The 25289-nt window shown below is 62.4% G+C and overlaps 1 protein-coding gene and 1 long non-coding RNA gene across 3 annotated transcripts in view; one reads left to right on the plus strand and one right to left on the minus strand.

Annotated features, from left to right (window-relative positions):
* PHF2 (PHD finger protein 2) overlaps positions 1-21960 on the plus strand; it is a 66986-nt gene extending 45026 nt beyond the window's left edge. For both annotated transcript variants that reach the window (XM_059141027.1, XM_059141028.1), the window contains 18 exons: positions 1406-1547; positions 3869-4055; positions 4790-4952; positions 5401-5488; positions 5819-5925; positions 7039-7130; positions 8185-8274; positions 8916-9284; positions 10361-10480; positions 10896-11011; positions 11466-11644; positions 11733-11803; positions 12486-12649; positions 16697-16971; positions 18150-18245; positions 18623-18732; positions 19099-19468; positions 20065-21960. In XM_059141027.1, coding sequence (XP_058997010.1) covers positions 1406-1547; positions 3869-4055; positions 4790-4952; positions 5401-5488; positions 5819-5925; positions 7039-7130; positions 8185-8274; positions 8916-9284; positions 10361-10480; positions 10896-11011; positions 11466-11644; positions 11733-11803; positions 12486-12649; positions 16697-16971; positions 18150-18245; positions 18623-18732; positions 19099-19468; positions 20065-20153 — 2828 coding nt within the window. In that variant the 3' untranslated portion in view covers positions 20154-21960. The remainder of the gene's footprint in view (positions 1-1405; positions 1548-3868; positions 4056-4789; positions 4953-5400; positions 5489-5818; positions 5926-7038; positions 7131-8184; positions 8275-8915; positions 9285-10360; positions 10481-10895; positions 11012-11465; positions 11645-11732; positions 11804-12485; positions 12650-16696; positions 16972-18149; positions 18246-18622; positions 18733-19098; positions 19469-20064) is intronic.
* Positions 1518-6884, minus strand: LOC131812042 (uncharacterized). Its single transcript, XR_009346251.1, has 3 exons — positions 6770-6884; positions 1839-4344; positions 1518-1599 (listed from the first exon to the last, which is right to left on the minus strand). It is a non-coding gene; the product is annotated as an uncharacterized LOC131812042 (long non-coding RNA).
* Positions 21961-25289: the final 3329 nt, after the last annotated feature.

The following is a 25289-nucleotide window of genomic DNA, read 5'->3' on the forward strand; positions in this document are numbered from 1 at the left end:
TGACCCTGGCTGTCCCTCCTCAGTTATTCTGGCTGCAAAATGGGGGCTGAAAGGGGCCCTTTCATTGTGGACACCCTTGTTGGGGCAGCTGTGGGTGGAGAGCAGTGCCTTTGTGTGCTTGGCCTGGTCTGTGAGGCCGTCTCCCCCCAGCAGCGGTGCCCATGTGACTGCAGCCCGCATGGCTAGGCTCTGAGGCCCTCGTGGTGGCTGGGGCTCAGGGTGTTCACGGGGATGGCAGGGTGGCCAGGGCAAGAGGAGGGAAGACCCTGAGAATGCCTGTGCCCCACCCCACCTCCGGTGGCAGGGAGGGAGAAATGCCCAGTGCCTAGGTGAGGCCGCACCCCTGGAGTGACAGCTGGGGTCTAGGGCCTGCCTGCCTGGCACCGAGCACTCCCTGAGCTCTCCGCACCTGTGAGCCGGTGTCATCCTGCCCACAGCCGTGTCGCCCCTGCCTCTGACAGACGGCGTGAGAACGGTGTTAGGGCCCTGGGCCTGCACTCGGTGGAGCTGATGGCACTGATGACGCATACCAGAGTCCTGCCTCAGTTTCCCCCGGGGCCCCCTGCACACCTTCTGGGTGGGCAGCGGGAATCGCACACCGCATTTGGTGATTATGCCCCTCGGCCTCTGTTCCCGAGGTTGCTGGAGGATCACATTGTTGGTCTAGAACATCCCACAATCTGCCTGTGGTGTCCTGTAACCCGCTTCTATGTCCCCAGTGGTTCCTGCCCCACCTGGGCAGATGCTCGGGTTTGCCTTCAGGTGGACAGCGGGATTTCTGTGGGGCTTGGGAGGTGCCTGAGTGGTGACGGGCCAGCTCCTCTGTGCCCGCAGCTGGGGTCCACGTGGCCCCGGCGGATTGTCAGGAAGGCCAAGGCTGTGAGTTCTGTGCGTCTTTGTCCCTCAAGTACTTAGGAGTCGGATGGGACGTGTTTGCCCTTGTCAGGTCCTGGGCTGTCTGGAGTCTCTTGTCACCGGTGATTCCTAACCTGATCTTTTTCCTGGTCAACTACAGGAAATGCAGGAAAAATGTTCTTCCTTTTACTTACCCATTTTCAGAATAAGTTGGTGCCCTAGAAACATGGTTTTTTGATTTTTTTAATTTTTAAAACATAAGCACGTTCCGGGTGTTATTTGGGATGTGCTCAGACTAACAACATATTTGTCGTTTGCTTGTCTGAAGTTCACGAGTGCCTCACGTCCTGTGTTTTTACTTGCTATCGTGGCCACCCTCACTGGGGCCCGCATGTCAGCGGCCTCCTGTGCCCCGGGGCCCACGCCGTGGCTGAAGGGCGGGGGCAGCGCGTGCGGGCAGAGGTAGGCACCTGAGCCTCAGGCCCAGCCCCACTCGGCAGCCTCCCCGGCACATCCTGCCCCGCTCACCGTCCCCCTGCCCTGCCCGCAGGCCCGGAGCGGAGCGTTGACGTGACGGATGTCGCCAAGCAGAAAGACTGCAAGATGAAGCTGAAGGAGTTCGTGGACTACTACTACAGCACCAATCGCAAACGGGTGCTCAACCTCACCAGCCTCGAGTTCTCCGACACCAGGTGAGCGCCCGCCAGCCCCCGGGCCGCCTGCGGCAGGGTCTCTTCTTAGGCACTGTGACCAGTCCAAACAGAAAATGAGCAACCAGGGGCCGGATCCTCCTCCAGCTCCCCATCCCCCCGCCCCCCGGAAAGAGCTGTGAGTTAACAGCGTGGTGTCGATTCTTCCCGAATGCGTACACTCACGCTCACACACTTGTGCAGACAGCCACACACGTCTCCACATGCGCACACATATGTACCCACTGACCCACGGGCCTGCACATGTCCACGGACGCAGCCTCAGATTCACACCTGCAGCCCTGCGGGGTCGTGCTGTGCCCCGGCCCCTCCTGCCATCTCAGCCCGAGTTCCACCGGCTGGGCCCGCCCAGTTCACGGCTCTTCCCAGGGTTTAGGGTCCGGCGTGAGGCTCCGTGGCTGACTGGGGCCCACTGAGGTCCAGGTTTTTGCGTCATGGAGGCAGACCGGCGTGGCGTGGCCCCCCCTTTCCTGCCCCTCGGCCAAATCCCGACTGCTCTCCAGCTGGGCCCTTTGTTCACCGCAGGGCCCGACTTGGTGACAGTGGTTTCGTTTACGTGTGATTTCACTTTTGGGTCCTTCCTGTCTTGCCGACTTCTGGAAAACTCAGGGCATAGCCAGATAGATCACGTGCAGAAGTCAGGTAGGAGAGTTTCTGGAGCCTCATGGAGACGGAGAGTACAGACCTGTGCCTCGAGCCCCGGCAGGATGTTGCAGCCGGCTGCTGGGTTCTGTGTGAGCTTCCTGACAGCAAAGGCATAAAGGGAAATAGGATGGCTTATGGTATCAGGACAAAGCCACTGCCTGAGAGTTCACAGCAAGGATTTCCTCTCAGGCTGAGTTGTGGTGGGCGTGTTGCTTTGCTCCCAGAGAGCACGCTCGGGAACATCACTGTTAGCTTGGGCTATGAGCAGCCTGGGTCTTCATAGAGAGCTGCCGGGTGCAGAGCCAGGGGACTGGATGCTTTGGCTTAGGGTTTTTCCTGGGGCCTCTCGGGGCCACCCCTTCGCTGGCAGAGAATGTGTGGTGCCTCGAGGGTCCTCAGACCTGACCAGAGGACCACGGAGGTCACACACACTTCCCACCGGGCTGTTGAGCAGCTGGGACTCTGGTCTACACCACCAGAGAGGGAGAGGGTGGCCTCCAGTTAATCAGTGCGGTCTGTGCCTGGGGATGTCAGCTGGGGCTGCAAGGGCTGGGCCCGACCGCACGGATTATCTGTGGCGGTCTCCGGGTCTGCGGCCTCGGGGGTCCTACAGTGACTCCCATGTCCCCTAACCCCAGAAGCAACTGCTGTGACAGATGGAGAGTGATGTGCCTACTGTCAGTGATGCAAACATGCATGGTTACCTCTGCACAGCACCCACGGTGGCCTTGGGTGTCTGGGGGCCTTGGGATACCACCCCTCGGCCCTGGGAGACTGCAGGGAGCCACTAGCCTTGGCGGCAGGAGAATGGGCTAGCTTTGTACCCGAGGAGCCATCAAGCAGGGAGAGGACATTCGTGGCGGTTTTGGAAAGCCCTGATGGGTGGTGTTCAGAGGACCAAGAGGGCCCCAGGGCACCAGGGGCCTGGACTAGTTAAGAAGGACCCTGGGGAGCGGGGAGGGGGATGTTACCCCGGGGACATGGTGGAGAGTTAAAGGAAGAGGGTCTGCTGATGAGGCTGTTGAGGTCGGGGTTGCTGGACCAGGCCCGCAGTTCAGGACCGTCTTGTCCTGCAGGCATGGCCTTCAGTGTGGGGCTGTGCAGTTCGGTCCTGCCTGGGGCAGCGAGGGCACCGGGCTCTCATTGCCAGGGACTGCGGGCTGTGCAGTGGTGATGCGGCACTGTGTGTTTCCATCGGGATGGCGGCATCTCATCGCAAAGGGCACCTTTGCCTTCCCTTGTTCTCTTTGGAAAGGAGTCGCTGGCTGGACAGTGATACCCAGCCCGTTGGCCCGTTCTGGAGAGCAGCCGCTTTTCTCCGTGCGAGGGATGCCTGGGAGCGCCTGGACTGTGTGCGAGACGTGCCGTCTGCCCCCTGCCCCCCGCCCCCGTGCCCAGACAGTCACCTCCAGCTCCCCAGGGAGTGGCGGTCTCTGGTTTCCCGTGGGAGACCTGTGTTAGATCCTGCCATGGCCACACCCGGCAGCTGGGCTCCCTCTGCCCCCGGGAACCTTAGATTGCTTGTCTGTAGAGCAAGAGTGATGCCACGTAGCCCGGGATGGAGAAGTAGGTGAGGGACATGGCCCCGGAGCCTCTTCATGCCAGGTGGCCTGGCGGACGTCCCGTCACTGGTGCCCCTCCTCCTGTATCTGCCCCAGGATGTCCAGTTTCGTGGAGCCGCCTGACATTGTTAAGAAGCTGTCGTGGGTAGAGAACTGCTGGCCCGATGACGCGCTGCTGGCCAAGCCCAAGGTGACCAAGTACTGTCTCATCTGCGTGAAGGACAGCTACACCGACTTCCACATCGACTCGGGAGGCGCCTCTGCCTGGTACCACGTGCTCAAGGTAGGCTCACCCGGCTCCAAGCACAGGGCCACCTGCAGTCCCCACGAGCCCAGCTGGGCCAGCGCTCAGCTTCTCCAGGAGGGACGTGGAGTCTGGCCCTCGGGAGGCAGAGGGGTGGGGTCACATGTTGCGTGTTTCTGAGGAGGGGGGTTCATGAAGCAATTAGAGGTGGCCCACTGGAGTGCAGCCCAGGGCTCTGTGGTGTGCACACCCAAGGCGGAGGATGTGGTGCTGGCAGGACTTCCTGGAAGAGGGGCCCACACGAGTATGGGAGCAGGGCTGGAGGCTCCTGTCAGGAGAGAAGGGAGATGTGAAGACAGACGAACAAGGGGATCCTAGGGCTTGAGCTCAACCACCCACTGGGGTCTCCCCACACCTGCCCAAGCCCGACATGGGGTGGGCGGCTCAGCTTATGATTCTGGCTCTGGGTCCTGCAGGGCAAAGCAGCCCTGACCCCAGGGCTCTCAGGAGCAGAGCTTTCTTGAAATTCATCGGACAGCTGGTCCCACCTTTGCTGCCCCGTGGCCTACGTGACGGTCCCAGGGTCGCATGAGCACGGCGTGTGGCATGCGGGGCTCCTGTGCCGCACTCATCCCTGCTCACAAACCATGCATTGCAAAGCCCACATGGCCCCGCCTTTCAGGGAAGGGGCAGTGTTCACGCCTGGACCCACCGCGGGGACCCCCACTGTCCTTGCATTGCCTCGGGCTCTGCCAATGGCCTCTTGTTGGCAGGGGGAGAAGATCTTCTATCTCATCAAGCCGGCTTCAGCCAACATCTCCCTGTACGAGCGCTGGCAGTCGGCCGCGAACCACAGCGAGATGTTCTTTGCCGACCAGGTGGACAGATGTTACAAGTGCACCCTCAAGCAGGGCCAGACACTCTTCATCCCCTCGGGTGAGTGCCCTGTCCCGCGCCCCATCCACCCCGCCAGGCTCCCCGCCTTTGCCCTGGCCCCAGGCCTCCCGCTCAGCCGTCACCTGTGATATTGGAGGAGGGGGACGCTCCTGGCCGAGGCTTGTGTCCAGGGATGGTCTAGGGGCGAGCCCATTCCCCTGGGCTGTGACTACCCTGCCCTGTCTCCTAGCCCTGTGTGTGTGGGTCGGAGCTGCTGGGCAGCTGACTTGGGGCAGGCGGGGCGGGTTACTTCAGCTCCTGGGTCGGTGCCAGACAGGAAAGCCAGCGTGGACGCAGGCTCCCCATCACAGGGCAGGAAGAGGGTGTGGGGGCCGCCAACCAGGGTGGACAGGGGCCCCAGGGCAGGCGGGATGACCTAAGCCCAAGCTGCAGTGGGGAGCCCTCCCTGAGGGCGAGGTCAGGGGCTAACCATGCCCCTGCCTTCCAGGCTGGATTTATGCCACACTCACTCCCGTGGACTGCCTGGCCTTCGCGGGACATTTCCTGCACAGCCTGAGCGTGGAGATGCAGATGAGGTAGGCCCACACCTGCTGGGGTCCCTGTTGCCAGGCCAGCGTGGTGGCACCCCCCCATTTGCCCTTGGGTGACCTGGTCCCTGGGCAGCCTCTGTGGCCCTTAGAGGGTGACGGGTGAGTTGAAAGGCCTCTCCCTGGGCACTGGCCCACAGGCTCACCCTCACGCAGGGCACTCGTTCCCATGTGGTCCCCTGTTCCACCCTGCTGCAGAGGGGAGGCCTGAGTGGCGTAGCCTTGGTGTGGCCTTGCTGTGGCTATGACGTGGGTTCACCCTTAGTGTCACCTGCTCAGAGCCGAATGCCCTGGACAATTCTTTGCTATGGTTTCCAGAGCATATGAAGTGGAAAGGAGGTTGAAACTGGGCAGCCTGACGCAGTTTCCCAACTTTGAAACTGCCTGCTGGTACATGGGAAAGCACCTGCTGGAGGCATTCAAAGGTATGGGTGTGCGGGCTGGCATCTCTGACGGTGGCTCCGGGTGGCTCGTTTGTGTGCGGAGCTCGGGGACATGAGGGTGGGTGGTGGCTGGGCCTCCACATGGCCAGAGCCCAGTCCGGGTTGAGCCCTGCAGGGTAGCACGAGGCTGGATGGCGCCCGCGGGGCTGTTGGTGTTTTTTTAAGAATGCTGGCTGGGACGTGTGTTCTCAGGCCTGGCGTGTGTCGCCTCACGAGATGGCCGGTGGGGCTCCCTGGGGAAGTTGAGAGGCCCTGGCTGCAAGCTGAGGGACCCCTGTGGCATGCCCGTCCTCCCCGGGCTTCATGGTGGGTGCCTGGCTCCCGGCGGCTGGGCTGCGCTCCCCCTGCAGGCTGAAGCCACCTGGTCTGGAGCCCTTTGTAAACCGACTCCAGCCGGTGGGAAGGCTAAAGAGATGGACCTTGATCTTGGCTTGTCCGTCCCCATGTTGAGATCCCTGGGCTTCCCGCTGGCAGAGGGCGTGCCTAGGAGGGAGCCCACGGGGGGGGGCTGCACTCGGGGCTCCTGGCAGGGAGGCGGGATAGGAGCAGTGACGGCAGAGCCGTACCCTGGGCGGTCTGACAGGGCGACCGCTGACCCCTGGGTCCGCCCCTCTGCCGGGGCCCAGAGAAGCAGCCGGTGACCTGGTGGCTGAGAGATCTGACGGCTCTGCCTGCGGCTCCCTGGCCAGAAGGGGGGCACCTTGTCCCTTTTCTGCGGGGCTCGCCCAGCCTCCAAGGGTGTCTCAGGGGCGATGCTTGTCCCGGTGGCCACAGTGGGGGTCCCAGCCACCACAGCTGTGCAGGAGCACATGGGGTGTGGGTATACCTGTGGCCCCTCACTCCAGTGGGCCAGGGGAAAGGCAGGGGGCGAGCTGGGCTGCCTGCCTGGGAGCCCCGGCGAATGGACAGTGGGAGGGCTGTCCTGCCCTGCACAGGGCGTCTCGGACAGGGCTCTGAGGTTCCAAGAGGGACCGTTGGCAGTTGGGCAGGTGGCAGTGGGTGGAGGTCCAGCCCTGACCCCGCCCCCTACCCACCATGTGAGATCACCCGCAGGCGGCCACCCTCCTCTGACCCAACCCCTCTACCTCCCGCCAGGTTCTCACAAGTCTGGGAAGCAGCTGCCCCCTCATTTAGTCCAAGGAGCTAAAATTCTCAATGGTGCTTTTAGATCATGGACGAAAAAGCAGGTAGGGATGTGGGCCAGGTGTGTCCCCAACTAGAGGGGAGCGTGGCTGGTGGGGAGCCTCCCCAGTGCTGGTCCTTCCTTTGCTGGGTGTCCCCCTGCCCACTTGTAGCAGGAGCAGGGTGCTGGGAAGCAGATCAGGGACTGAGGGATGGAGGTCAGGGGGCCTGGAGAGTCCGTGGGAGGAGGGTGCGGGGTGGAGAGGGGGCTGAGTGCACCCGAGGGCTGGGGCTGGGTTAGGGTCAGGGCAGGACAGAGAAGAGCCTCTTGGCTTCCCTGGCTAGCCTAGGCATCAGCTCTGAAGTGGGTTTTACTCCTGATGTAGGCCTCCCTTTGTACTGTGTCTCCCCATTGTGGCCCCCGTAGCACATGGCATTTTACCCCCACGTTACCCCTGATGGTATGCCCAATGCTCCCCCCCACCCGGCCCGCACCAGCAGCACTGTCCTGACCCCAGCATGGCCTCCCAGCAGCGCTATCCTGTTCCCCCACATGGTCCCCCGAAGCAGCACTGTCCTGTCCGCGCCCCCACCCCCCCGGCACTGAGCACTCCAGCAGTGCTGTCTGGTGACCTCCCAGGGCTGTCCTACAGCCACATATCTGGCCTCGAGGCCTGGAACCGTATCTGGTGTCCCTTCTCCCAATGGTAGCCGCCTTGTGCCCAGCAAGAGAGGATGGCCCATATCACTGCTCAGCTGCTGGTGGCCTGAGGCACCTCATTCTCTCTGGGACTCTGTTACTCCCCCTGTGGAGAGGGGTGGTGGCAGGGCCCTCTTATGAGCTGATGTCCAGCTAGGGGCTGACCAGTGCAGGACCCATGCAGCCATTCTTTGCCTGCGGCAGCCCTTCTTACGTGCCCGTTTGGGCTGCTGGGGTGCTGGGTTGTTAGGCAGGAGAGGACCTGGAGGGACAGTGTGGGTGAGTCAGGATGCTCGGCTGTCGAGCCTGCTTGGGGACCCTGTGAGTGGCAAGGGGCAGGGGCAGCATGGCCTGGGGTGGGTGGACGTTGGCTCCGGACCGGGCAGCTGACTGCTGGCCCCACGTGTGCTGCTCTTCAGGCTTTGGCAGAGCATGAGGACGAGCTCCCGGAGCACTTCAAACCTTCCCAGCTCATCAAAGACCTCGCCAAAGAGATCCGCCTTAGCGAGGTAGGACTGATGCGGGGGGGACGGCCAGCCTTGGCCCGGGGACCCTCTGCCTGCCTGCCAGGGACTGTCTGAGATGGCTCCTCCCGCGGCCCTCTAAGGCAGTGTCACTGGCGGGATGGGGACTCCAAGGCACCTGTGGCTGCCCGTGGCCTCCCAGCCGGAGCTCCCCAGGTGGGTGGGGAGGGGTCTGGAGACAGGATGGTTCAAGCCGCTGGAGACCCTGCCTGTGTGAGCCTGACTGCTCCTAGCCTCTTCGTGCCGTGGGGTAGAATGGTGGCTCCACCCAGCAGGTGGAGGGGTCAAGTGGTTGATGGTGTAGACAAGTGGCACCTTGTCACACGGGTAATGTAGATGAGTGTGTCACACGATGGTGTAGATAGATGTGAGCGTGTCACACGATGCTGTAGATAAATGTGTGTCACACAGTGATCAGACAGATGCGAGTGTGTCACACAGTGGTAGGGACAGATGTGAGCGTGTCACACGAGAGCTGTAGGATAGATGTGAACATGTCTAGCCGGTGGTGTAGACAGATGTGTTGTATGACAGTGTGGGCGGAGGTCCTTTCTGTTGGAGCGTCAGCCACAGCCCGGGCTGAGGCCCTGCTGGAGGGAGGCCACCTCTTCTTCTCCTCTCCCTAGAATGCCTCCAAGGCCGCCCGACCCGAAGTGACCCCCGCAATCTCCTCAGATGAAGTCTGTTTCGGGGATCGGGAGAAAGAGGAGCCCCCGTCCCCTATTGAGGCCAGCCCTCCTCGGTCCTTCCTGGAGAAAGTGTCCAAAAAAAAGACTCCCAAAACCGTGAAGATGCCCAAGCCATCCAAAGTTCCCAAGCCCCCCAAACCCCCCAGACCCCCGAAGCCGCCCAAGCCACTGAAGCTCAAGGATGGGGGCAAGAAGAAAGGGAAGAAGTGCAGGGGCGCGGCCTCGCCCACCATCCCCAACCTGGACCTGCTGGAGGCCCACACCAAGGAGGCGCTGACCAAGATTGAGCCTCCCAAGAAAGGCAAGGTAGGTAGCCGCACCCTGCCGCCGGTGGCCGGAGGTCCGCAGATATCTCCCCTGTTGGGTGGAGCTGGGGCTGCGGAGTTCTTGGGCTGGAGGCTTGGGGCGGGTGGGCTGTGCCCCAGGGAGCTTGGCGCAGTGGGGAGAGAGCGTCACAGGGAAGGCAGTGGGGTCTGTGCTGGGACGGAGGGGCACCACGCAGGGTCGCCTGGGGGGACGAGCTGGCTGTATCGTCTCTGAGACCCAAGCGCTGGCCGAGATCTGAAGGTGGGCCGGTGCCCAGTGGAGAGTAGTAGGGAGGCGGAAAGGGGACTGATGATGTGGGCAGTTACTGGAGGGGCCTGAGCCCCTACAGGCCGTGAGAGAGGCAGACCTGGCCCTGGGGACCTACCAGTACGACCAGAGGCCCTAAAGTGTGGGCTTCGGGGCCATGAGCCCAAGACCAAGCCTCACTGAGTGATTTCCTGCTAGTGGGAGGTTGTTACCCACTTCTTAGCTGGGGGTGGGGGCGGGTCGGTGGTGGCCCTGGCTTACCAGGCTCACTAGGGCCGACATCACAGGGCTGCACTGGGGCACATCAATTTTCTCATCCTTAAGGCAAAGAGAATGGATGAACGAACAAATGAACAGATGGATGGGTGGCAGGAAAGGGGGAGAGAGGAAGGAAAGAAGGGGGGAGAGTGCAAGAACGGGTGGGTGGGCGGGTGATGGACGGGTGACGGATGACGGACGGATGATGGATGGACGGATGACGGACGGGTGACGGACGGGTGACGGACGGATGATGGATGGACGGATGACGGACGGGTGACAGACGGATGATGGACGGACGGATGACGGACGGATGACGGACGGGTGATGGACGGATGGATGACGGACGGGTGACGGATGGATGACGGACGGATGACGGACGGACGGATGACGGACGGGTGGCGGACGGACGCATGGGTGGATGGGCGGCTGCATGTGAGCCTGCAGGAGGCAGGGGCTCTGTGCTGTGTGGCTCTTGCTTTGCCCTGTAGCCTCAGGGATCCTCGACACCCTCCCACGTCCACTGCTGGGTCATGACTGCTGTTTCCTAGGCCACAAAGAGTGTCCTGAGTGTGCCCAACAAGGAGGCAATCAGCTCGCAGAATGACATGGAGAGGCTAGAAATCCGAGAGCAAACTAAGAGCAAGTCAGAAGCCAAGTGGAAGTACAAGGTGAGGCTGTGTGTGTGCAGGTGTGTGCAGGTGTGTGGACCTGCCCTCTGGGGGGCTGTATTCTTTGAGAAGGGGGTGTGGGGGGGTGTGCATGGGCTTGGTGGTATGAGTGGAGGCGTGTTTCCTCCTGGCCCCAGGGCGGGCAGTGAAGGTGTGGGTGTAAGTGTGGCTTCTGTGGGGCCATCGTCCCGTGGGGTTGGGTGCCTTCTGGCCGAAGGGGCCAAGTGCATCACTGTCTGAGCTCATGGATAGCCCACCTTGAACTCACACTCCCTGGAGCCGAACCGAGCAGGGGCTGCAGAGAAGGGGGTTTCCAGGATGATGCGGTCAGAGGGAGGAGGCTGGCCTGTCCCAGCGCCTCTGCCTACTGGTTGCCTGTGTGAGGCTCAAGGACGGTCCCGGGTTTGCTTTTCAGAACAGCAAACCTGACTCCCTACTGAAGATGGAGGAAGAGCAGAGGCTGGAGAAGTGCCCTCTGTCAGGGGGCAAGGACCCCAAGTTCTCATTCTCCTTCAACAAGAGACTGCTGGGGTATGTGCGTCCTCATGCACACGTGCCCCTCGCCCGTCACACGTGCACCCCCCACACACACACACATGCCCTCACGGAGGGCTTCCCAGGTGAGGCTCTCCTCCTGAGCAGGCAGACCCCTTCCCTGCCTCCCGGGCTGATAGCTCCGATGGGTGGGGGTGGGGGTGGCGCAGGGAAGGACGTGACTCGACGGCTATTAGCTCAGTTGCTGTCGTGGGCTGGGTAGGGCGGGTCAGGGTCCCGGCCTTGGGCCCAGAGAGCAGTGTGAACCCGCTCTTCTCAAGTGTACCTAAAATTATGGCTGAGATGGGGGCTATGGAGGAAAAATCTCTGGGGCCTTTGGGGCCTGAGAAGTCAGGAGGGCTTCCTGGAGGTGTGTGGCCAGCGGCTGGTCCTCTGAGGCCCAGGATGGAGTGCGGGGGAGCACTGAGTGACTCACTCGTGCCCCCCCCAGCTCCAAGGCCCTCAAGCCGCAGCCCAGCCCAGGCGTGTTTGGGGCCGTGCAGAGCTTCAAGGAGGACAAGCCCCCGCCGGTGCGGGACGAGTACGAGTACGTGTCCGACGACGGGGAGCTCAAGATCGACGAGTTTCCCATCAGGAGGAAGAGGAGCGCCCCCAGGAGGGATCTGTCTTGTGAGTGCGGGAGTGAGGGTGGGGACTGAGGGTGGGGAGCGGCCGTCCTCCCGGGGCCTCTGCCAGATGCACGTCTGCTGTGTTTCAGTCTTGCTGGACGGGAAGGAGCCACTGCCCACGCCCGCCTCAAAGCCAAAGCTGGACTCGGCACTCTACAAGGTAAGGACGTGGGTGCTGGGCCCCAGGAGGCCAAGCCAGGGCTCCTTCCCTTTCTCGGGCGGTCCTGCCATGCAGTGGGACGGGCCTCACGGCTTGGCGTGGGGACTGCGAACGGGGTCATCTTCTGCCTTGTCTCAGGCGTTTTCATGGGGAGGGTGGCCTGGGTTCTGGCCATGGGCCCCACAGATGAGTGATGAAGACGGAGCACACGGAAGTCTGTGGGTCTCAGTGAGTGGCCACCCCGCCCTCAAAGATAACAAATGGGGAGATGTGGGGCCAGGCCTTGCTCTGTGCTGTGGGAGCTGAAGTCAGGCCACCTCCAACCCAGGACACGGAGGCTGTTTCCAAGGAGGCCAGGGTCCCCAAAGAGCCAGCAGCCAGGGTCTGACTGGGGTCCCCGAGCACGGGCGTGAGCTCCCATCTGCTTCCTGCCCAGCCACACGGCTCCTCTCGCATCTGTGGTCAGAACTGGGGCTCATGGGGCCACAGGGCAGGGCGTGAAGATCGCTCTGCCCTTTGGGGAGGCCGGCAGTCCCAGCAGAAAGCCCTGGCTCCAGCCCTGCCTGCAGTGCGCATTCCAAGGGCCAGCTCTTCACAGACTCAGAGGAACGTCTTTTTATGGCCAAAGGGAACCAGTAGCTCTCCCCCAAACTGCCTCTGACCTGTGGCTTCATCCCCGCAGCAGAGTGACGACTCCTCTGACGAGGGCTCGCTGCACATCGACACGGACACCAAGCCCGCCCGCAACGCCAAAGGGAAGAAGGAGGGCGCGGGCTCGGCGGCGGGCATCCTGGACCTGCTGCAGGCCAGCGAGGAGGTCGGAGCGCTGGAGTACAACCCCAACAGGTGTGCAGAGGGCCCCGGCCTTCTGCAAGGTGGGGCGTGGTGGTTGTGGCAGTGGGCGTGAGGGGGCAACCTGGGCCCCCTCCGGAGTCAGGGCGGCCAGAGCAGGACTCTGCCCCAGCAGGGGTGGTGCCGGACCGCCAGGGCGATGAGTGGGGGCTGGTTCCGCTGGCCCCCAGGGTCTGTGGAGCTCCTGGATGTGTAGATGGGGGGAGCCTGAGAGACGTGTGTAGGGGCTGCCCTCCCTGGGAGTCAGTGGAGGAGCAGGGCTGGGCTCTGGTCAAGGGCACTTGGGGTCTCTGGGACCCGATGCGGCAGAGACCTCACCCACAGGGAGGGAGACGGTCGCTTCCGAGCTTGGGGACAGAAGAGCTGAGAGGTGGGGCTGGATCTGCTGGGTTCCCAGGTGACCACACCCAAGCCAGATGGCCCCGAGCTACGGGTGCGTCCAGGGAGCCCCCTCACTGCAGCCGGGGAGGCCTGGGTGGCAGGGTCCCTCCGGCCCAGTCCTGCCCAGCCCAGGCCCCTGATGGGAGAGAAATGGATGGATCCCTCCACGCGTTGTTGGATGAAGGGCCTCTGCTCGTTTCTGTGGTGATGGTCCCGGTTGAAGACTCTCCATCCAGTTAAACTTGGTTTTTAAGCTTTGTGGTCGGTTTTTTTTACAGGGGATTTTCACAAGTACCGCAGACATAACTGAGGGATCAGGGCGTCCCCAACAGGGGACCTCTACTGCCCTGCTCGTCCTTAGGACAGCAGCAACTCTCACATAGGACAGCTGGGTCAAGGGCACGCTGCCAGGAGGCGGCCCGGGCAGGGCCAGAATCCCCTGTCTGCCTGATGACAGACCCCAGGGGTGGGGACTCCAGAAGGTCCCCCGTGCTGGGCGGTGACGTCCAGCAGGGGTGACCTGCCTGAGGAAGGTGGGGCTCTCACGGCCTGAGCAGTGCTCAGCCCTCTCAATCTGCCTCCAAACCTGGGTCCGGAATCGAGGTCCCAGAGCTGCACAAGCTGGCGAGGAGGCCACACCGCTGGCCAGCGTCAGACACACTGGAGCCCAGGGAAGCGGATTAGGCCGTGTTGGGAAGGGCTTCTGGCCTTCTTTCGGGAATGTCTGTGGTGTGCGCCGGGCTGGGTTCCCAGACAGCCAGAGACACCTTCTCCCTGGGGGCAGCAGGGGGGCTGGGGGTGTTGGCAGCCCTCCTGGTGGCCCTCTGAGTGTGCACTCCCGCTCAGTGCCCAGGGGTTCCTGTCCATGTGCAGACATGGGCCCCTCTCGGGCAGATGTGCTATGTCAGGACTTTGGCCTGAGGCCCCTGTGCTGGGGGCAGTCGACCTGTGACCCCCTTTCCAGGAGCGGCCCTGTGGCATGGGCTCAGCCCCAGGGAGGAGGGTGGCCAGCGTGTAGGTGTGCTGCTCACTGCTTTGCAGACATGCACATGTGCCCTCACACCCGCCCGCGTGTGTGCACACGTGCCTGCCAGGCCCACCCCTGCTGCCTGCCGCGGGCAGTTCCTCTCTCCAGTCTCCCGTTTGGAGAGCAGGTCAGTTTTTGATGGTCCGTTTGCTCTGTTTTAAGTTTTCACTGTTGTGAAAAAAACAGCTGAAAAAAAAATGGAGGGAAATATGTTAATTTCTTGTGGATGGTTTGTGGAGTGTTTACTGCGGGGGGTGAGGGGAGAGGATTTTGGTATGATAATTGGAAGATTAAGAGATTATTTTCCATGTGTGTTACTTTGACTTTGCCCCTTGATTCACCGGCCCATGTGGGTAGACCGGCGGCCCATGCCACGTGCGGCCCTGGGCTCCACTGGCCTCCTCTCGGGGGTGGCGGAGCTGGGCTGGGACCACGCCGGCACCGGGGGGTCACTCGCGGTGGGTGTCCTGGCCCCCTGCCCTCCCGTCCCTGTGGGAAACCTGGTGTCTTCCCAGCCTTGGTGGGGCCACATCCACGCCCGAGAGCTGAGCGTCGTGGGTGCTGGGCCAGCTGGGGGCTCCTGCTGTTTCCGTGCAGGTTGGCAGTCTGGTGCAGCAATGAGACGCTGTGTGTTCCTGGTCGGACCTGGACAGCCCTTTGGCTGCGCAGCTTGGACGGGGCAGGCAGCATCACGGGGGTGGAGCAGAGGGGCCAGGAGCTCCCGACTCCACAGGGGGTCTGCCCAGACTGATTTTCCCACTCTTCTGGCTTTCGAACTGCAGTCCTATTTGGTTCCAGTAGAAACCAGAACACTGTGGTCCAGTGTGTCTGGGATGGGGCCTGGGGAGGTGGTATTTGTGGAGGGCTGCCTGTGGGAGAAGGCCAGAGTCCTTGGCCTGGACCCCAGGTATGACCGGCAGGACCGCTTCTGTCCCAGCTTGCTTCACGGGGGCCCCAGGACCTGGGGGGGGATGGTTTGTGTTTGTGCTCCCTGGGGGCCAACTCAGTCTCCCCAGCCCCAGGCTTGGGAAGCTCTCATTTCTGAGTGGGGACACATGCCCCTTTCATTTTAACGGTCTTACTAAACGTGCATCCAGCACTTGGTGGTGGGGGTTGGGGGGGGCGTGGTGTGAGAGCCGATGAGATGTACATGTTGCAGAACCCCCCCCAGAAGGGTGTGTGTGCACTGACACTTCGGGTATTGCTTTGGGGTCACAGTAGCCCTGCAAGTTGGTTGATCCCCTGGGGGGGCACATGGGGCAGGCAGGGTGGGGGCGGTGCTGGAGGTCAGACATAGGATGGGGCCCTGCAGTTGCTCCTTGGGCCTTTTGGGTCTGTGATGGGGAGGAGGCCTAAGCCGGCCTATGGGTCCCTCACCCCATATCTGGCTCCTGCTCTTGTCTCCTGGGGGTCCAGGGAGTGGAAGGAGGGTCTGCTTAGGAGTGCCCGATGCATGGTTTGACTGGGGGCCCCGCAGACCAGGATGGGCTGTCCTATTCCCAGTGGCCCACAGGCTGGGGTGATAGGCAAGGACAAGAGCCAGAAACAGCCCCCGAGGGGAGCTGCCTGCTGGGCCAGGGCCACTGGGAGCTTCCTGGGCTGAGCTGAGGAGGTCCCCCGAGGAGGCCCAGAAGGATCCCAAGGGAGGGTTTGCTGGGCTGAGAAGGAGAGTGAAGCTTCTGGAGGAGCCCGGGCCTGGGCTTGGAGATCTCTCTCCGTCTAGCCATATCCAGGACCCTGCTGTGCACGGGGGTGGCGAGGGGGCCTGCCTCTCCTTCCCAGAGCCCAGGCCAGCAGAGAGTACGGGGCCAGGTGGTGGCACAGCCTCACTGGGTCCTGGAGGGAGGGGAGCTGGTATAACTGGGAGGAGGGGGCGTGGGGGTGGGCAAAGGGGCGGGGCAGAGCACTGGGGGCAGTGGGTGCTGGGGTCAGGTCAGTACAGGGTGGCATTGGGAAAGGATCTGAGCTGTTGTGTGGCCATCAGGTAAAGAACAGGTGGGAGAGAGAAGTTGTGATCAGAGACAGGAATGGACGTCCCCCCCTCTCTCTGCCCCCTCCTCTCTCTTACGCCTCCTTATGTCCCTTATGTGCCCTTCTCTGTCCCTGTAGAGAGTGGGGGCAGAGAGCTGGCCTTTTTTAAGTGGGGGTCATCAGCTACCACTATGTTGTACCCCAAGCTCTCTTCTGACCACTTGGTGGGAGGGTGCTGTGGGCCTGGATGGAGTGCTGTGGGCTATGGGGTGTGGGCTGTGAGCTGAGTGCTGTGGGCCGTGGACTGAGTGCTGTGGGTCGTGGGTTTGTCGGCAGAGTATGTGTGCCGTGGACTGAGCGCCATGAGCTGTGGGCTGAGTGCCTTAGGCTACATGGGGTGAATACCGGGGCTCTGGGCTGAGTGCTACGGGCTATGGGCTGTGGGCTAAGTGGCATGGGTTGTGGGCTGTAGGCTGAGTGCTATGGGGCACGGGCTGTGGGCTGAATGCCATGGGCCGTGGCCTGAGTGCCATGGGCTGTAGGCTGAATGCCGTGGGCCATGGGCCATGGGCCGAGTGCCGTGGGCCGTGGGCCGAGTGCCGTGGGCCGTGGGCCGAGTGCCGTGGGCCGTGGGCTGAGTGCCTGTCTCTCTGTGCCTCCAGCCAGCCCCCAGCCTCCCCCAGCACGCAGGAAGCCATTCAGGGAATGCTGTCCATGGCCAACCTGCAGGCCTCTGACTCCTGCCTGCAGACCACGTGGGGCGCCGGCCAGGCCAAGGGCAGCTCACTGGTGGCCCACGGTGCCCGGAAGAACGGGGGTGGCGGCAAGAGTGCGGGCAAGCGGCTGCTGAAGCGGGCAGCCAAGAACAGCGTGGACCTGGACGATTATGAAGAGGAGCAGGACCACCTAGACGCCTGCTTCAAGGACTCGGACTACGGTGAGCCCTGTGGGGGGTGTGGGCGGGCTCTGGCCTGCCCCCTGGGCCTCTCCGCAGTGCCGCTGGGGCTCGTCCTTGTGCCGACCCCTGGCCCTTCTTTAGGACATGGAGAAGTCGGCCTGAGGAAGCATGTAACTCGGTGGAGGGCGTGCCGTAGTCACCGCCCAGAAGGACATCCGCCCTGGCCCCAGCCCCGGGTCTCCCTGTCCGCGTGCATCGGGTCCTGGGTGCAGGCCGTCCTTCACGGGCTCTTCACGGCCCTACACGTGCCCATGTCCGCTGCCGGTAGACGCCTGGTGGCTTCCTCCTCTTGGCCACTGTGATCACTGCTGCTGTGAATGCGGGTGCAGGGGTCATTGTGTGCCCATGGCCGTGGTGTCCCCGGGCAGGGACCTGGGAGGGGGCGTGCTGGGTTGAGGGTCCATTCCCATGTTGCCTTCTGAGGACCAGCCCAGCCATCCCCCACGTGACCATATACTCACAGACACGTTGAGACCCCATCTGCTCTGCGTGTCTCTGTGTGGATAACAACATTGAGGCCCAGAGTGGCCCACATCTGAGGGGGGCAGAGCAGGGATCCTGAGGGGCATGACCCCTCACGCCCTACCCCAGTCCTCCGGGCCCTGTACATGCAGGACTCAGGAATGCGCACCTGCCTGCGTGCTTGGCCTGCCCCTTGGGGATGTGTAGGGTGCCCCTGGGCCAGCGATATACTGGCCCCGGTGGTGCAGGGTCTGCCTTTGGTGTGGTCCTGATGCCCTGCGCTCACACTCCTGCCCCTGGAGCGCCCTCCTAAGGAGAGGTTGGCCCGGCCGCAGCTGGTGGACAGACAGCAGGGAGCCCCTTTTCTAGCCTCCTGTGGGGAGTGGGCAGGCCCTGGGTGCGAGGACACAGCTGTAGTGGAGGCACCTGGGAGTCGCCCAGGGCTCCTGGATGGGGCTCCGCCATTGCAGACTCGCTCCGATGGACTTGGGATGTTTTCTTCTCTGACAGCTGCAGAGAAGGAAGCAGTGGACACTGCAGCCAGGCTGGGGCGGGACCTGTGGGGGCTGCCAGGGCCTCTTGTCTGACCAATCCCTGCCCTCCCTGGGGCTGCCTGTGCCCGTGCGTGTGGCCGCCTGAAGCCCCCATCCCCCAGTGGCACTGCCGGCTCAGGCCTTTCTCCCCCCGCCCCCTAGTTTACCCCTCCCTGGAGTCTGACGAGGACAGTCCGGTCTTCAAGTCCCGGTCCAAGCGGAGGAAAGGCTCTGACGATGCTCCCTACAGTCCCACAGGTAGTGCTGTGGGCAACGCATCCCCTGCCCATCCCTCTGGCTTGAGAACTGTGGGCCCCCTGGCTCTGTGAGGGGTGCTGGTGGGGCTGGCTGCCTGCGGGAGCCTGACCGGGGCTCTGAGGAGGCCAGTCCTTCAGCTGGTTCGTCCCGTCTTTGCACCTGGCTGGGTCATGGCAGCCAGTGGGGTGGAGGTCTGGTCTACTGTCTGTGTGACCCCTGCCTGCTCTCCTGTCTTGCTGGCATGGGGGCCCTTCCCACTGGGGCTCATGTTGACCCTCCCCATGACTCAGGGACAGATTGGGGCAGGGTCAAGGAGGCTGGGAGGTGTTTCAGGGGATGGGTGGCCGCTCCAGGCAGGGTGGTGTTCTCTCCCACAGCGAGGGTTGGCCCGTCGGTGCCAAGGCAGGACAGGCCTGTGCGTGAAGGCACCAGAGTAGCCTCCATCGAGACCGGGCTGGCAGCTGCCGCCGCCAAGCTGTCCCAACAGGTGAGGAGGGGCCCTGCCTGGGCTCAGGCTCCCCAGATGCCTCTGCACCTTCCCGGCCCTATGGCCAGCCTGCCCAGTCTGGGAGCTATCAGAGGGTTGGGGACGTCTGAGTACTGCTGAGCCCTGGCAGTGTGCAGCTGGGGAGGTGGGAGCTGGCAGTGGGTCCCCCGGCAGCTCTGAGTCTGTTGGGGGGCGGTTATGAGGGGGGGTGAGGGGGCAGAGGACACGTCCCCTCGTACAGGGGGCATGCTGGTCTGCACACAGGCCCCGGCGCTTCTCTGGGGTTTGCGGTGAGTGGGCGTGGGCCTATCCCTTTTTGCTGCCTGAAGTTGGTGTCTGAAGTTGGCTCCTATGCTTCCTTCAAAGGAGGAGCAGAAGAGTAGGAAGAAAAAGAACACCAAAAGGAAGCCGGCTCCCAACACCCCCTCCCCCTCGGCCTCAGCCTCCACCACGTCGGCCTCCACCACGTCGGCCTCCACCACGTCGGCCTCCACTACCCCGGCCTCCACCACCCCGGCCTCCACCAGCACGGCCAGCAGCCAGGCCTCACAGGAGGGCAGCTCGCCCGAGCCCCCGCCCGAGGCGCACAGCAGCAGCCTGGCGGATCACGAGTACACCGCAGCCGGAGCCTTCTCAGGGGCCCAGGCTGGCCGTGCCTCCCAGCCCATGGCCCCTGGGGTCTTCCTCACACAGAGGCGGCCCTCTGCGTCATCCCCCAACAACACCGCTGCCAAAGGTACCGTGCCCGCGCGCCCTGAGCAACCCTGCTCTCGGTCAGCACTGCGGGGACCACGGGCCTGCTCTGTGTCACCATGGCCCTGTGTCTGTAGCCACGTGCTTGGCTAGTGTGGGGAAGAAACGGTCCCTCTCAAGACCAAAAGCTACGGTCCCTCATGGGGCAGAGGCTGGGCTGGTGGCCTCAACGCTGGAGCCTGGCTTAGCTGTTTGCTGAGGGTTCTCTGGGCGGGGCGTGAGGGGATCCAGGGTCCCCTACATGATTTGGCGGTGGGACTGCCTACTAGGTTCTCACTCTCCCCAGGCCCCTGATCTGCCCGTATCCTGGCCGTAAGACCCAGCTGGCCATGGACACGAGGAGCGTGGCTCCTGCTGCCAGGTGGAAGGATGGGCCTCACTCTGGAGTGATGCTGTCCCTTGTCCCTGTCAGTGCAGCCTCAGGCAGGGCACTCTGCTGGCCGCTGGTGGTTCTGCAGGGACTGGAGTGGCTGGGGCTCAGGTCTCGGAGGTCCATCTTCCGGAGACAACGGGGGTCTAGTAGGGCTCCTCTGGTCTCTCGCTCACCTGGCATTTTCCCATCTCCTTCCCTGGCTGCAGGAAAACGTACAAAGAAGGGCATGGCCACCGCCAAGCAGAGGCTCGGGAAAATTTTGAAAATTCATCGGAACGGAAAACTGCTCCTTTAAAGTTTGGAAAGCCAGGATCCTTCCGCTCCGCTCAGGACCCCCGGAGCCCCGCTAGAACATCAGCCCCCAGGAGGGTGGCCGCGCTGCCTCACCCCGGGGAGGGCCTGGCCCCCTCCCGGCCACCACTCCCCCCATACGAGCATCTGTTGCTTCAGCAGGCGGAGCTCACCGATGTGGACAGACATCCTTTCTCAAGTTGCTTAGAGTGACCAGTTCCCGAAACTCAGCCCTGCCCGTTTGAGGACCATTCCAGTTTCAGGAGAGCCTCCGGGCACCCCTGAGTATGGGTGTGATCGCAGGGCTTCTGCAGCTCTGCTGGGAGCACGAGTCCTTTGAGGAAGGAGGAGTGAGCCAAAGCTCACCAGGCCCAGAGTCTGAGCTGGCCACAGGCTGGTAGCCTCCAGAGGCTTAAAAAAGGCAAAGAACACTAGAGAGGAAGAGGAGGAGAAAGTGGGGTCTTATGTGCCCCCCTACTCTTCCCGAGTGATTCTCAGACAGTCCAGAGAGCGTGCGGCCCGGCCAGGAGAGGGGCCTCTGTGCTCCCCGGCCGGTGGCCGGCGGGCCGGATGGTGGGTGTCGTGCCCCGAATGGCCAGGGCCTTTCTTGGGATGCTGGGGCCGGCAGCAGGGTCAGTGTGTTAGTGGGTGGGGGCGCTGTGATGGGGTCCCCCTGGAAGGGTCAGGCCCAGCCACGACGTGGGGCCTAGGGGCCCAGGCTAAGCCATGAGGGTGGGCCCCCGCTGCCCCACTGGCTACACTCCGAGAAGCACTTCTCATTCGAGACACCCCGCCTGGCGGGGCGGATGGCGGCGGGGCAGCCCGAGGACGCGGGGCCCGGCATGTCTGTCTGTCATCTGTCCGTGTTTGGTGTCGAGTCCCTGGGTGGACCCTGGACCGAATGTCCGCCCGTCGACACAGAGGGGCTGGAGTTGTTTCTCAGGCAATCCTGTATTTTAATTTTAGATCTATCTCCTGAAGCATATTTTTCATAGAATGTAGCGTGTAAATAGCTTTTTCAATAACTTCTTTTTTATAAGAGTAAAAGTATCTTTAGGAATTTCTTTCTAGAGAGTCCGTCATTAACATTTATACGAGTTTTTTGCCGAGTATGATGAACACTTGGTTTTTGCCTTCCTTCTTTTCTGTTTACTGTTCCTGTTGGTGTTACTTTTTTCTTTTAGGAACTAAGGTATTGCCTGAAAAACAAGTGGGTGTGTGTGGAGCCTTCTGTCTGTCTTTGCAGCAGCAGCCGTGCGCGAGACCCGCTCCAGACGCGACGGGAGAGGGCTCTTCGACTCGGACACCAGCTCTTTCTTTCCTTCTCGTTGGCGAAGGGGGTGGGGATGCAGTTATTTTACTTAGCACCTTGTGAAGTGTTTCTGTGTTTTGTGATGCTGTAATTTATTAATGTTTGTAGCTTTTTATATTTGTACATTTCTTATGAGCTTTGTTTATACGCCTGTCCCCGGGGGCCGTGTCCGCGAGGCCTGGCCCCGAGGCTGGCTGGCAAGCTCGCCGGGCGCTGGCTGCGCTCACTGTGCCGTCCTGGCGTCCGCGAGGCTTCCTTTCCTGTCCTTGTTGAACATTTATATAATCTAACCCGGCCATCCAGCTGTTCTCTCTCTTTTATTTTTTAAAATTTATTATTATTATTATTTGGCAACATGTACATTTCTAACAAAGTTTACCGTGGCTATTAAAGTGTTTTATTTCCCAATTCATATTACTCTTGTATCGAGTCCCTAAGGTCTAAGGCAGCTTAGATCAAAGTTTTAAAAGAGTAAAAATATTTCAGGTTTTGTACAGAACCCTGTCTGTGTCATTCCTGCTCATCGGCCAGCGGCGGCTCCCGTGGTGGGGGTGGCGAGAGGGAGCCCCAGGGACTGGGGCACAGGCCCAGACTGGAGATGCAGGGGCCAGCCATCCCCTCGGAAAGCGTGCTCTGCCCTGCACCCCGAAGCTGCAGCTCCTGGCACCAGCCTGCAGGAGCCGCCAGAAGAGCCCATGGGGACAGGCAGCCTTTAGAGGCCTGGCATCTATCCATCGGGAGCCTCCAGAGGCACAGCTGAGAGGGGTGGGGGGCGGGGCAGAATTCATTATGTACCATGTGTTACGAAGTACAGAACTGTAGCACCTGGTGCCCTCCTCGCCCCCTCTGTCTGAGCTTTGGTTCCCTCCATCCTGCTGGGTGTCCAGGCAGACATCCTCTATCCCACACCGTGGCTGAGCACCTCCAGGACCTCAAGGGAGCTCAGGATGGGTCAGGGTTGGGCTCCAGGCACCCATCCTCCTGCCTGGAAGGGGCTACCCCTCTGTTGGACATCTCGGACATCTCTGGGCCCTTGGATATGGCATTCTCAAGTACCTGAACCCGCAGTTCCCTCTGCTGGATCCCACACGAAGTGGTGGCCTCCACACACTCCCCGCCTGGCCGCTCATCCTGCTTGCAGCTGCCTCATCCCGGCCCATTTGTGCGGCTATTGGGACTGGACTTTCAAAGGTTGTCTGGGATCTGGGCTCTGAGGCCCAGGGCCCAGGGAGAGGCTCCCAGGGGCCACCCAGCATCCTCTGTGCCCCAGGCCCCATCCCGGCCTGCCCTTGGGGAACCCTGCTGCTGAGTGCCCGGGGCCTTGCCCTCTGCTCTCACCAGGGCCCCGGCTGCCTGTGTGAGGTCCCCACAAGGTCCCTGGCTGGGTGTATCTGAGCACAGACCCCGGGCCTGCATCTCTGGGTGTGCCTGTGCGGGCACGGCGGGGACTGGGTGCTGCTCTGGCCTCCTGGGGTCTTCTCCCTTCTCCGTAGGTGGCCGATAGCCCCAGACAATAAAGTGGGGAGGGGGGGGTGCCGAGCGAGCTCCCAGCACAGCCTGCAGACCCGCTCCTCACCCAACAGTAGACCCTCCTAGCAGGGACCCCCAGGGACCCCGCTTAGTCCGTTCGTACAGAGGGCCTGGCTCTCTGGCTCTCTGGCCACCAGGCCTCCCTCCAGATTTCACCACTGGTTTCCGGGGCTCCCTGACGCGGGCGCACACGCGCAGGCCATAGCGGCTGGAGGTCAGAGGTCCCACCCCCAGAGCCGCGGCTCGGACACGGCAGGTGCGTGCGTGCGCGGACAGGTGCGTGCGCGCGCGGGCAGGTGCGTGCGTGCGGATCACCGCGAGGTTGGGCGGGTCCTCTCCCTCCTCTAGAGCCCCGCGTACAGCCGCGCTCACCCACGTTCTGACGCGAGGCCCCGGCTCGCCATTTCCCAGCGGCCTGACGGGAGCGCGGCCAGCATGAGCGGAACGCGGGCCGGGGAGCCCCCCGCCCCAAGCAGGCCGGTCCTGGACAGAGCCGCCTGACTGCCGTGGACGTCGCAAGGGCCAACACAAAGCTGCACGCCAGCCGTCCGAGCCGTCGGAGCTGTTTGTTGCTGCCGTGGGCCTGGTCCGTCCGGCGGCCCAGGGGCCATGGCGCGCGCCCCGTGCCTCCTGTTAACACACACGCTGCTCCCCAACTCGGCTTTCAGAGTTCAGCTGCACGCCGTGGGCGCAAACACCTGCTGCGTGCCCGGCGCTGTGCTGAGAACCTTCTGGAGCCATCATTGAGGCCCACCAGAAGCCCATTTTACTGAGGAGGTCACCGAGAGGTTTCCTGGAGCGCCTGCGGCGGAGTGTGGGGGTACGAAAATGTCGGTAGCAACAGGAGCAAAGGCCCCAAGGCAGGAGACGTTCCTGTGGGACTCCCGCCCTCCCCCAGGGCTGCTGTCCCCTGGGAGTCGTGTCCATGCAGGCGGGACCTCCGCACTGGGGGCAACCTGGTCTGCTTTGCACCACTGCCTCCCTGGGTGCCTGGAGCCTGGGGAGGAGCCAGTCCCCAAATGAGCAGGAAAGAAGGGCCCCCCTTGGTGCCTTGGGGAAATACCGAGAGTGACCACGAGGGGGCAGGGGAGGGCCGGGAACCAGCCTCCGCGGGCGATGGACGCGGGAGCTCGGTTAGCTGTGGTGTGTGAGGGGCAGGGGGTGGCGTTGGCGCTGGGGCTCCTGGCCTAGGGGACAGCCCCCGCTCCAGAGAAGTGAGTGGTCAGCGCGCTGCAGTGCAGGCAAGGGGGGAAGCACGGTCCCGTCGGCGTCGTCCTAAACTGCGTAAGCGGCCAGTGCGCCAGGGCCTGTGCCAGCACCAGCCATGTATTGGTGGGCTGTCCTTGCAGCTGTCCTCTGTGGAAGGTCCTAGCACTGTCTTTATCTTATGGTGTGGAAACTGAGGCACGCAGTCTCGCAGCTGGTGGACCTGGGATTCAGGTCCAGGCAGGACAGTTCCTGGGTCCTGGGGCAGGAGCTGTGCCAGGGCAGAGAGAAGGGGGCTGCTGTGCAAAGGCCCTGAGGCTGGGGCAAGGCGGGATGCCATCTGATGACAGCTGGAGCAGGGGGCCTCAAAGTTGGGCAAGGCAGCACGGCCAGGCCATGCTGTGGCACCTGCAGCTTGTAAAGGGCCCTGGTGCCATCCCCTCACTTGGCTTTCCCCTCCACCATGAGGGTCTCTAGTTCTGAAGGCTACACAAGGATCTTCAAGCCTGCCTCTTCCTCTGGGCCCCACCCATCCCACTCTGCACAGCCCTGACTAAAGAGCCCTCTTTGCAGATAGGGAGACTGAGGCGGATCCTTTGCAGAGGGTCTCTGTCCTCCTTAGGTGTACGGAGGAGAATCAAGAGGGCAACCTGTCCAGGGTTTAAAAAAGGATGCTACTGGCATAAAAATCCAGGCAGGTTCCCAGTCCTGTGAAAGCAAGTCTGCGTGACAATAATTCCCAGTGATAACAGAGTGGTGTAAGATTCCTATCAAATACCATAGTGCCAGTGTGGCTGCCTTTCCTGAGCACCTACTGTGTACTGGGCAGAGTGCTTCAAGCTTTCCCACCGCTAATCGCGTACCACTGTGCCTACCCCTCAGCGTGTTGATGGGAGGAATGGACTGGGGCTGAGAGACAGCCTTTGAGCAGAGGACCTGAGGTATGTGTTGGGTTTGCAGGAACAGCTTGTGCAAAGACCCTGGGGCAGGAGTGATCTTCCTAAGGGATAGTGGGGCACAGTGTAGGTGGAGAGCTTGCCAGGACCAGGGTTCCTTCCAGAACTTGGCCCCAAATGCTTGCCTTGATGAGTG

Source organism: Mustela lutreola, chromosome 12, assembly GCF_030435805.1.
Source record: "Mustela lutreola isolate mMusLut2 chromosome 12, mMusLut2.pri, whole genome shotgun sequence".
NCBI classification, from domain to species: domain Eukaryota; kingdom Metazoa; phylum Chordata; class Mammalia; order Carnivora; family Mustelidae; genus Mustela; species Mustela lutreola.